At 40.0% G+C, this 12,105-nt stretch overlaps 1 protein-coding gene across 1 annotated transcript; it reads right to left on the bottom strand.

The window, feature by feature from the left end:
- Nucleotides 1-29: 29 nt before the first annotated feature.
- On the bottom strand, nt 30-9,383 carry LOC127506329 (protein FAM171A2). Its single transcript, XM_051882713.1, has 8 exons — nt 9,172-9,383; nt 8,299-8,526; nt 7,136-7,228; nt 5,825-5,977; nt 5,540-5,719; nt 5,259-5,372; nt 5,015-5,141; nt 30-3,813 (listed from the first exon to the last, which is right to left on the bottom strand). Exons 1-8 carry the CDS (start codon nt 9,266-9,268, stop codon nt 2,247-2,249), a joined length of 2,559 nt encoding a protein of 852 aa, XP_051738673.1. The 5' UTR covers nt 9,269-9,383; the 3' UTR covers nt 30-2,246.
- Between the last annotated feature and the right edge of the window lie 2,722 nt (nt 9,384-12,105).

The following is a 12,105-nucleotide window of genomic DNA, read 5'->3' as shown; positions in this document are numbered from 1 at the left end:
TTAATAAAAACAGAAACGAAGGGAAAAACCCACAAGAAATGGAATTTCTTTATTTTTTAACACATGACTTTCGGACACGTCAGAAGTGAAACAGTCCATTTCACATGTGATTTTTCTAGGATATTATGAACAAATTATAAAATTGCAAAAGTTCCATCTGACATGATTTTAGAACAATTACGCAAAGCTTGTTGTGCACAATGGAAACAACATCATATATCATCATATTCGTCATATTCAGTCAAAGAGAGAAATATTTATACAGTACAGAGGGAAATGTATTTTAGAGCACCACATCACGTGATAAATGTACATTGACAAAGGCATATCGAGATCTCCTGCGTAAATCACCAACAAAATCTGAACAGACGGAGGAAGAGAATGGCTTTTGATTTCAGTTCTTATAGGTTTGAGTGAAACTCGTGCTAAAAAGAGTGTGCAAATCTAAAATCAGTGAAACCGTGGGTGAATTGTATACATTTTGAGACTGTGTAAGGATTAGGGGTTTCAGCATCTAGTATATAATATAAATCTTACTAAAATCCTCTGTAGAATTCCACAACCACAGCTTACACTATAGATTTTAAGTCTCACTCTTAATTACCAACTTTGTGATGGATAATCCAGTACTTAAACTCAGTTCCATTCAAATTCGTGTAATAGTCATTATAAGGAAGTGCTGCAAAATAAGTGACACATGTTGCAACAGTCCTGTCATTTGTTGTAAGTTGACAGTCATCGCAAGAGACAGCATTAATCACCGGTCTACATGTGATTGGCACCAGATCAGCATGAGCAGAGCTATTTTAGTAAAAGTCTCTTTGTATCATGTTTGATAGTCATCAAATAGCTCTCGAGTGTCTCGGCCATCATGCTCCATACGGTACCCTGTAAATCTGCCTTAATTATTCATAAAATGTTGCTTTAAAATGACAAGTCTTGTGCTTGGCTTGATGATGGTTAACACGAGTCAAATAATAAAAAAATCTTTTAAAAAATATAAAAGTAACAAATTGAGAAGTGTCATAAATTACTAGCTTTTAATATCTGAATGGCTTATTAAAATGATCAGACTTTTTTCACAGTTACAGACAGTGTGAATACTAACAGCGCTGGAAAGGTTTTGGCCTGTAAACTGGTATATAATAATTCAAACTGGCATTTGAAATTTTGGCAAATTTCTTCCCATTAGGCATCAATATCAGATGCATCTAGTATCCACCTTCATGCTTGAATAGTGTCTATTTTAATTTGTAGGCATAAAAAATCTGTTGTCCTACACTAGTTATCTCATGCACATATAGGCTATCATACATATACACAAAATGCTAATGGCTCTCTTTTAAATGAATGAAAGGCCGACTGAAAATGCTAATTGTGGGGAATATACATTCATATCTACTGTTTCACAGTCAATGCTTTTTTATTGTAAGTGAGAACTTGGAATTTGGAATCAGCTTTTCCTATACAAATCTGTACTTTAACACAACAAGTGCTAGGTTTAGTCATATCACATCCTCAAAAACTAGGTGTATTGGAGTGAAAAATGTGGATAATAAGGATTTTATATTACAATAAATCAAAATGCATTGTGTAATGACTTAGAAATTGCTATAACATCACGTCACACATAAATGTGAACATAAAGCCTTCTTAACGGTAAAAAAATCTGGAATGTTTGAAATCTTAACTGTAAATTTCAGGTTAGAGATGCACATAACATGTAAAAAAATTGTATGGAAGATTGAATGAGGAATTGACATCAAAATTATGAGTATTGAAGGTAGAAGAACGAGCGAGTTGGGAAGGGATACCAAGAAATATACTGCATTAGAACATAGGGAAACAGGTCTCTAAAGTTAAACATGAAGTTCGGGAGACATCAAGTTCTTGATCCAACATATTGAGGACTCAAGCTAAAATCCATCCATTCAGAAAGTTATTTATCACCAAATCATTGCGAGTGAAAAGGTACTTGAGTACTTTTGGATGAAAAGAGTCTGATTGGTTTGGAAATAACAGACTGTAGACTGTAAGACAAAGTCTTCCTCTTTGTGTGTTGTGCTTTATTTGAATGCACTCGCCCTTCTTCTTTTTTTGGAAACGTCTATCAAATTATCAAGACACAAATAGTCTGTGAACATTTTTGGGTGACTTCTGTAAAACTTTCAGAGTCGTTATCAATTTGAACACATCTCTAGTTCATCTAATTGGTCAAGGCAGCTGCTGGGATTGATTTTCTCACTCTACTTCTTGGCATGAAACACCATAAGGGGGCGCTCTTCAATACGCTGCCAGGGACTTTTCTTGTTCTCATCCTTGTCATCGAGGTCGTTGTCATCTTCCGGGCTGGTGACGGAGTCACGTTGCGTTTCGCTGTTGCTACTACGTGAGCTGTTACCCCTGCTACGACCCCTTCTCTGCATTGAAGACCCCCTTGGCTCCTCGGGACCGTCATCCAAAAGAGGGGTCAATGGGTTTTCCAGTGGCGAACTGGCTCCCATGCGGCTCACTCCTCCACTCAGTTCGAGAGGATCATGGTAGGTAGGTTTGGAGTAGTGTTTCCCGCCACTTGTACCACTGGAGTTGTTTCCCCCATGGCCCTTGCGTCCGCTTCCGTGGTGTTCCTCTTTGGTCTTGCGACCGGATGCGGATTTGCGGTCATGTTGGGTTTCATGGAGACTTGTATCTACGCTTCGGTCCTTACTGCTCCCGGCAGGGGCGCTCAACGTGCTTTGGGCACTGTGGTTGCCGCTGTGCATTCCACTGTGGCCATGATCAGCACCTACATCTATGTAAGAGTGGCGTACGTGAGCGTTGGCACGTCCGTCAAGTGATATAAACCAGGCACGAGGGTGCTGCTTCACCCCCAGTTCCAGAAGCTTCTTCTCTGTGAGTGCTTGAAGCTCCCCATTCATCTGCGAAATGGTGGAGTCATTGAACAAGACAGGGATGTGAACCGGTGCCGGTGTTCCACCGGGGGGCCAAACACTCTCATCTGAGCCTGCTGGAGATGCACCTTGTTGGGCTTCTGAATGGCCTGAACCAGGGGTCTGGCCTTGGTGGTTTTGGCCTTGAATCCCGCTGCTGGTACCCTGTGAACTCTGTCCGTCTCTGTCTGCCTGGTTCGCTCCGTCCTTTCCCTGATCTGTGGCACCAAACTCTGACGAGAACCTCATGTAGTGGGCTGGGATCACAAGAGTTGGTACCATACTACGGTACATATTCTCCTTCATCTGATCCAATGAGCTGCAGAATATAATCTGACCTGGTTGCGTGTTGAGTGACGTTGGACGAGCGAGGTGATCAGGCCCTTGCAAAACCTGCGAGTACTCCGGTGGCTTGTCAACAATTGGTGGAGAAGGCGGATCAGACGTGTAGCCGCGGTTATCATTGACGACGTGCCTCCGGCGATAGTCGCGATCCTTCTCGTCAGGGCTGTAGTTGCGTCCGTAGTCCTCATGTAGAAGATTGCTGTCCAGATTGCTTGTATCTGTGGATCGATGCACCTTCATGGGGAAGCTCTCTGCATTTCTTTGGGCACCTTTGGACTGCTTGGTCTTTGAGGAATGCCGAAGCTTATGGGCAGGAATGTGTCTGGTAAACTCCTCCCGAGCACTCTTGAAGGCATGGGATGGGGATCCCTCAGATTTGTTGGCGTCCAAGTTGCCATTGGAAGCAGCGGGTTCGGCATGGCCACCACAGATGAGATTCAAGTGGGACATAGAGGTGCCTTGGTCCCTCTTGGATCCGTTCAAAGCAGATGGAGCTTGAACCTGTTTCTGCTGCCGTCGGGGCTTCAGACACCTTCGTCTGGAAAACAGATGTTGACATTTAGAAATAGCACTGTCAGTTAGTCAGAAACAGTCATTTACTGTAACAAAGGCTCAGTAGGAAAACAAAATATTTTTTATAGTACGTCGTTTCTCGCATGTTTCACAACACTTTCAAAGTGAAATGTCCTGTAAGTGATGCTAAAAGCATGTTCAGTTATATCCGAAACCGATGAACATGATTCTGGCAATGTTTTACATTGGTTGTTGTACATATCGCGGAAGTTGAACTGAAATGTGTGGCAAGTGGTGCCAGTGCCAGTCCTCCCTATATGCAAAGTACACAAGTTGCGTAGGGCCCCCGAACCACCAGGGGGCCCCCATGCTCTCAAAAATGATTTAATGACTAGGGATACGATAGTTTCAGTTTTGATTTTGGCTTCCAAAAATTATGAAAACACGATGCTGCAATCCGTTCATGTCCTTTAAAGCAGTGCTCTGCTACGTAACATCCAAATCAGTCAAATCATGTAACGTGACTGTCGTAATACAGTCTCCTGCCGGACATGCGCGATACTAAAAAAAGAGTTGAAAGCGTATTGAGCTGCGAAAGAGATGCTGTTCCCCAGGCGGCTTTCTGTGCGCCTGATCCGAGATGGAGCGAAACATGGACAAGAATAAGCTACTCTGGGCTTCGAGTCTGCACTTGAACAGACTTCCATTGAAGAAAAATGAAGCCAAAATATGCCAGTAATGGTCATTGCAGATTACATCATTTGTAGCCCGAGTCTGTGCAGTAGTGATTCTGAGGTGGAGCCGCGGCATCAAGGTCCGTCCCACACTCCCGCTCCCGCAGACTCAATAGCAAGCACAGCTGTCAATCATGACGTTACACCCCATTTTTATAGCATCAAAAAACTAACTAAAACCAAACTTTTTAGGAAAACATGTGTGTGATAAGAACTACATAAAATGACAGAAACCATCTTTGGAAAAAAATTTGAAATGTAATTGGATTTTTTAGTTTAGCTTGTGTCCCATTTGATGGAGAGGGCGGGGTTTATGACCTTTACTGCAGCCAGCCACCAGGGGGTGACTGAAATGCTTTGGCTTCACTTTTCATGACTTGTGCGGCACACTTTTTATGTATAGTTACAGTTTTGAAAAAATGTAGGTGGAGGCATGTTTTTCCAATGAGCCTATGTTGCTTATAATTAAGATTCAGACAAAGTAGTACACACCTGCAGTAGTAGAGCAGGACACAGAGTAAGACTAGTACCAGCAAAGCCAGAGATCCCAGGATGGACAGCAGGAAGAAGGTGTGGTAGGCTGTGATGTCCCTCAGGCCTGGGTGAGACAACCCTGAGCCTAGTGTTTGAATACAAAGCATGCTTAGCATTTGTGTGCATGTTTTTGTTTTTGAGTCAAGATACGGATGTGTGTTTTTCTGGCATGTACCAATGCGGTTACATTTGAGTATGTTACCTGCTGAAGAACGGAAGGCTGCGATCCAGTAGCCAAGCTGGGAGGCAGTGAAGTCCCACGTTAACTGTGATCCCTCTCGAGTGATAAATCCTGTTCCGTTTCGTACCCATAGTCCTAGGGAACAAACGCATAGCATTATTTCAAAAATGACGAGTTAGGATTGACTTTCTTGGCACTTTGATAGTCACAGATGGGAAAATAAGTTACCATTTTTGATGTGTACAGCTACACATGCTACTTTTGCTAAATAAAAGCATGTCTTTAAGCATGATAGTACATACCTGTCTTGGTGTCGTACATCCATACGGGTATGCTGGTGGCAGATCGTATGCGAGTATCAGAAGGCAGAGGCACGGAGATGTGAACGGGCTCGGTGACCTCAACCGCTCGACCCTCACGGTCAAACAGTTGTGCGCTGACCGCTGCTATCGTTGTCAGGTCCGTCCAGCCATTCTCTCCTCCTTAACACAGTAACGCCATCATAAATATATTATATACATACTGCAAGACAATTATCTCACAATCTTATATAGTCTTATATAGAAAGACTGTAGTGTTTTTCGGACCTGTGTTGTTTGGTTCCAGAGCGAGTGGGTAAGGGAATGAGTTGATTTCATTCTGCTCTCTGGCTGTTGTTAATACTGCGGTCAGTTCTGTGTAGGAGGAGTTAAACTGTAGGCTCCGCCTTGGAACTTGCAGCCATGGCTGGCTCCGCCCACCTGAAGGTTAAGACATTTGTAGAAATTGAGGGTACGTTTACACGACAATGATGTACTAAAAACGGAAACGTTTTTCCTTTGTGTTTTTCGCATTTAATTCGCAATATAATTCGCATTTTTGCAGTTTACACTGAGACGATAACGGTATTGTTTTCAAAAACTTGCACTATGAAACCCGTTTTCAAAAGTTTGCGTTTTCAGGCCCCCAAACGGCGTTGTCTTGTAAACGAACAGCCAAAATGCATTAAAAGTTTTCTGTTTTTAGTTGAAAATGGTGTCATGTAAACAGCCCCTAAGTGTAATCTCTGGAAAGAAACATAACTATACTAATTTTATTAGAGGGATTAATATGCCACATAATTAAAAAGTCTGGGCCTAAATGTGTTTCTTGAAAAATCAATCATATTTGTGGTGGATTTTTTTCTCATGCTTTTTACATTATTTAGAGACTTTGAAGTCACACAGAAGTGTTCAATGGCCAGATTAGAATGTTTACACAATCTTTTTTCAAAATTTTTCCTTTTGTGATGTTTTGCATGGATATACCACATTTTTATACAAGAGTCTGTGTAAACCAACATTATTCTATAATTATATAATAGACTGAATTCTTAAGTTTGGAAACCAAGTAGTGTATTTTGGAACAGAAATGCCTTAAGTCAGTTTCTAATGTGCACGTATGACAACAAATGCATTGGATAAAAGCATCTGCTGAATGTAATGTACGCTATGTAGCTGTGTTGCCACTTAGGCAATCCATATCCTTTGTTCTAATATTTTGTGAAATGTAAGCCTCTCTGAGGCACGTCACTGATAACCTTACAATGGCTGTCTTTACTCCACAATAAATGCCCTATCATTACAGTGGAATTAGAGCAATTAGATACTAGATTCATATGCCAAAAGATTCCATAATGGCAATAGAATATTTCTGCTGTTGCTATGGTGACAGCTGCAGGAAACTGAAGTGTCAGGTTGACATAAGACGAAAGCTTCAAGGAGAAGAAAATATTGATATATGTACACATGCCATGCATGTGCCAACTCCATGTCACTTTTTGGTAAACCCACAATCCTCAATAATGATCTTCTATTTTCGGATAAGAATTCTGTGATAATCGTGTATATATACAAGTTGCTTTAAAGATGCTTTCTTACTTGGGGAGCCATGAAAGACCTGGATGACATCATCATATAGGATCAGTGTGCCGGGCTTCTGGGCCATCAGGTAAAGACTGACAGAGGCATATACTAACAGAGAGAGAGAGAGAGAGCGATTTGAATAAAATGGGCACAGATGTCTGTTATGACACACTGAACATCATGATAATGGACACCAATATAAACTTCACTTACAGTATATCAGAATTGGCAGATGTCAATGACAGTTGTGTACAGAAGTCTCAGACCACATTTAAGTTAATTTAAACATGGAAATAAAAGGTTTAGGATTATTTACAGATTATTACAGATTCTGTATAAGATGTATAATCAGGGCTTGACATTAACTCTTTTGCTCACCAGCCACTGTGGTTTTCAAAGTTACTAGCCACTCAGAATTTTTACTGGCCACAATTGTGACATCGATACCATGGGGAAAACTGCCATATAGATATTTTTAATATTATCTCATAATTTGTCAGCAGGTATATTAGGCTGCTGTCACTTTAAGACCTGACGCACGGATCCAATATACTGTTACACATGCGTTTTCTTTCTCAGCTGTTTATGTTCACTTAAAACATAACTGACTGTGTTTACGTGAATACTCAAGGCCGGCATTTTGATATTATTTTGTGTGTATTTGACTGTTTAAATGCAATAAGCAGCCAAAAACAACTCAATTTAGTACTGAGAGGCGGCTTTATGTGTGTGCACTTTGAGTATGAGCACAAAATATGCGTGAATGAGTAAAATTATGCACAATCCCACACCAAAATTCAAGCCCTGTAACACCAACAATATTCATCCGTAGCAAATGAAACAAGTGAGTGAGGGGAGGCGGGTTTGTGTGTCAACTTGCTGTCGAAGAGATGAGAGAGCGAGAAAAGTGCAGCTGGTATTGTCTATCTATTTGCGGAAAATGAAAATTGGAAGTGTCCAGATATTACAGTATCAATATGTATCGAAAAATCTATATTTTTGACAACACTTCATGGCACTTAGTTTATTTTTTCAGATGCCTTTTCAAAGACTACAACTGAAAAATGTATATATTATATATAAAATTCAGCCCGCCAAAGTGGCTAGTAGGAGTGAATGCGTTGTCAAGCCCTGTGTATAATGTACAATTTATTCAGTTTACGTTAGTGTTTACTCACAGGGTAAACGGCTGGCGTGCCATGGGACTGAGCTGGTGAGGTAATCTCTCTGAGATGCTGTAATGATTACCCATGTTCCTGTGCGGTACAGGAAGCTGACTACCTGCACGCCATCACTGCCTGCTTTGCTTTGTGCCAGCACACTCTGGTTCCCATGAACAGTAATAGCAGCGTTGGCCAGGGGTGAAAGATCACCGCTGTCAAACACCTGGACCCTCACCTGCACCTCTGAGAGGGATAAAACAAGTTCAGATGACCATGGCAATAGCACTTCCAGACATGTTTACGTTTAAAATAGTCAAAAACAAAAATTAATAAATGGTCCTTTTAACCTAGTATATGATGCACTAAATGCATATAGAAACCTAGATTTGAACACAGACAGCTGCCTGGTTCTCATAAAAAGAATGAGGCAGCTCTCAAACAGCATTCACAGCTCACTCTGGAACAATAGCATGCAATCATATAGATAGCTAAAGTAATAAATAAGCACACTTATAATGCGCTTGTAATGAGCTGCCAGTGGGCCTCAGTAAATCTTAGATTTGCATAATTGACAGGCACACCAAAAGCTGTTTAGAAAGCTTCAATATGTGCTGGCAATAGCTTGGGAATTTCAAACAGGGAAAGGCCAATATTTCAATAATATACACTTATTGTTTCCGGTCTATAAAAGACCATGCGATGCATTAAAGAGTAAAATTCGCCAAAATCTGTATTTCAGAATTTGCATTCAGGAATCCGAGGCTGATGCATACAGATAATATCTGTTTTTGCATTAGTATTTAGCTCGTTTGCTCGATGTTTTAGAAATAAAACAGCCCACCACTCCCTCATCCAGACCCGCTATGCGCCCCTTTATTCTCTACTCACCGAGAGCTTCCCTTTCAGGGATAGATTTGCCAGCTGTCCCTTTAAAACTGGACAAAAAGAGAAAGAAGAGAAAACGAGAGACCAAAAAGGATGGCATCTTCAAAGCTACATCGCTGTTTCCACCTCGTCAGCCATTTGTGTGTGTTTTTTCAGACATGGTTGCCAGCATCCTTCTGTGTGATGCGGGATGCTGCGCTGCTGCTGCCTCTCATTGTCAGTGGAAGAGGAAAAACAGCGGCCTCGTGTGGTCAAATTGAGTGGTACGTTTAAAAAAAACTACATCAATTCTGTTTGTTTTGGGAATCTGTTCTGCTTATATAAAGGAATGACCGGAATAGGTTGTCACACAGAGAATTTGGGCTACCAGTAACTATAAGGGTTTGAGTTAAAAGTCCAAATACACAAAATGCATGTTTTCTCTTGGAGTGGTTTCAAACACCTAAAACTCTCTTAAAGGAATAGTTCACCCAAAAAGCTCTGTCATCATTTACTCACCCTCAGGTTATTTCAAATCTGTATGAATTTCTTTCTTCTGCTGAATACAAAAGAAGATATTCAGAAGAATATGGGTAATCAAACAGCTGGAAATAATGTATGGAAAAAAATACAATGGAAGTCAATGGGATCCATCAACTGTTTGGTTACCAACATTTTTCAAAATATCTTCTTTCGTGTTCTGCAGAAGAAAGAAACTCATACAGGTTTGGAACAACTTTAGGGTGAGTAAATGATAACAGAATTTTCATTTTTGGGTGAACTATCCCTTTAAATTTGAATATTTTCTTGTGAATTCTGTCATCCAGTCTAAAATGCCAAAATCAGTGAATATGTGAACACCATAAACCCACACTGACATACATTCAGACAATTATGGATGTTTACATCAACGATATAACGCAGGTAATTTTTAACTGAGAGGTTCTCAGGACCATAAATGTCTGGTTGGGGCAAGCTGTCACATCGTAAATGTTATAAATTTATGCAATTTCATAATTACAGCATTTGTTGGCAATGCTTGTTTTACAATCGATCAACTATTTCATAGTTGTTTTATTGTTGGAAATTTTGTTTTGTTTAATGGCAGGTTTCATTGTGACAACATGCCCCGGTATTGGGTTCAACATTGGGAATTTGAGCTAAGTAACTAAAAGGTTTTGAGTTAAGTTTTTGTTAATTATATCTATCTATCTATCTATCTATCATTTGACACTATCTGTGATATCTGATATTACACTAGTATTTTAAAATGGATACAAATTTCTTTAATGCAGTTTATCAGAATAAACTAAATGATAGTGAAGAGGCTCCTCAGAACAACTGTGTGCGTTTGAATTGTGTTACTGGGCTGAAGGGAAATACTCCACACTTTGAACAGCTCTTCATGGAAGTTTGCAAACACTGCAGCAGTAAATACCTAGAGGGCGCTATTTAGATAATGTATTCTGATCTAACCTCAGTGAGAGTAAATAAAATGAACTTAAAGGCGCAGTAAGCGATTTCTGAGTAATGCTAATGATATTTGAAACCAGCAAAACAAACACGCCCCTATCCAAAAGGATCACACCCCTATCTTTAAAGCTCCGCCCCCAAATTCACAAACACGCTATGCAACACATGGCACCTCCCCCCTCATGAGTGGTCACGCCCCTTACTGCTGATTGGCTCCAAGTGTGTTTTGGTGCTCAGTGTTTCTCAGAAATTGCTTACTGCACCTTTAACATGAGGTCCAGATTCATATAACAGTCCACAATGTGAGAATGTTGACTTCGGTAATCAATAATTGTGGGAAAGGTGAAAGACACTAACAAAACAGTGGGGTAAATCCTGTTCCATGCTCACCCACAGGTAATTCTTGCTGTGAAATAGGTCAGTTGAACAGCTTATGTAAGGCAAGGGAAGGGGGGTCGAGGGGCTGGGTGGTCTTTTCCCACTTTGATGGAAAAAATCTGTGGTGTCTGTAAGCAGCACACGAGACAGGAGTAGCGAACTTCATCCATTTTGTTCACTTCCATTCTCACACATTACATCAGAACGAAACAATTCAACAGTTTAGACTTCCTCTTTTAAAATAGTAGTCCCAAAAAATTCACTCATGGACACAACAAAATGAATCCTGGAAAATCCTTAAGGAGGATTAACAGCAAAACACAACCAATCTGTGCTAGTAGTACTATAACTTTAGGCTATAGCACTTTGTAAAACAGAAGACATGTATGTGTACTGATAATTTGACACTTTTTTTGTCCGGATCTGTTATTCAAAATTACATTATTATACAGTATTTATGTATTTTTATTATACAGTGACTTGAATACTTGTAAAAGTCATTTTAATAGTTAGTTTTTTTGTATTTGTTGTAAAGATGTTTTACCTTGAAATGGAAAAACGTTTCATAAAATAAAGAGTTTTGCACACCCACATAGATTTAAGGTGCAAGGAAAGTAGTTAAAACGTTATAAATGTCTAATGACTAATACTTTAACATTATGTGAACATTTAAACTATTTATATTTTAAAATATTCTCCTTTATATGATCTCAGACATCATTATTTGTCTTTGTACCGCATAGCCTATGTAAAGAGAAAGAATAAGAAACATCTAAGTAAAAATGAATTTACAAAATAAGATTATATATGAACTAAATTGATCACATAACCATAGTAGAGGCAGTAGCGGAAGTGATTTTGCACGAATATTTACTTCTGCTTGATAATAACACTAAAATGTTTATTTTATACTCCTCGTTCCGCACCCATGATCAAACTGTAAGCCATGTCACTGCTGCCTGTCCCTAATCTTTGATTGGCAGCCGTGACATCCAATCACAGCGAAGTTTCCCGCCCGTTACGCGCTATTCTATCCGATGATTTGCCAGCGCGCTCGTCAAGTTATTCCACGGAGACATCATCGTCTTCTGACCAATCCCAGCTCAC

This window comes from Ctenopharyngodon idella, chromosome 23, assembly GCF_019924925.1.
Source record: "Ctenopharyngodon idella isolate HZGC_01 chromosome 23, HZGC01, whole genome shotgun sequence".
NCBI classification, from domain to species: domain Eukaryota; kingdom Metazoa; phylum Chordata; class Actinopteri; order Cypriniformes; family Xenocyprididae; genus Ctenopharyngodon; species Ctenopharyngodon idella.
The sequence above is the reverse complement of the archived record's forward strand: the minus strand, read 5'-3'. Positions and strand labels throughout refer to the sequence as shown.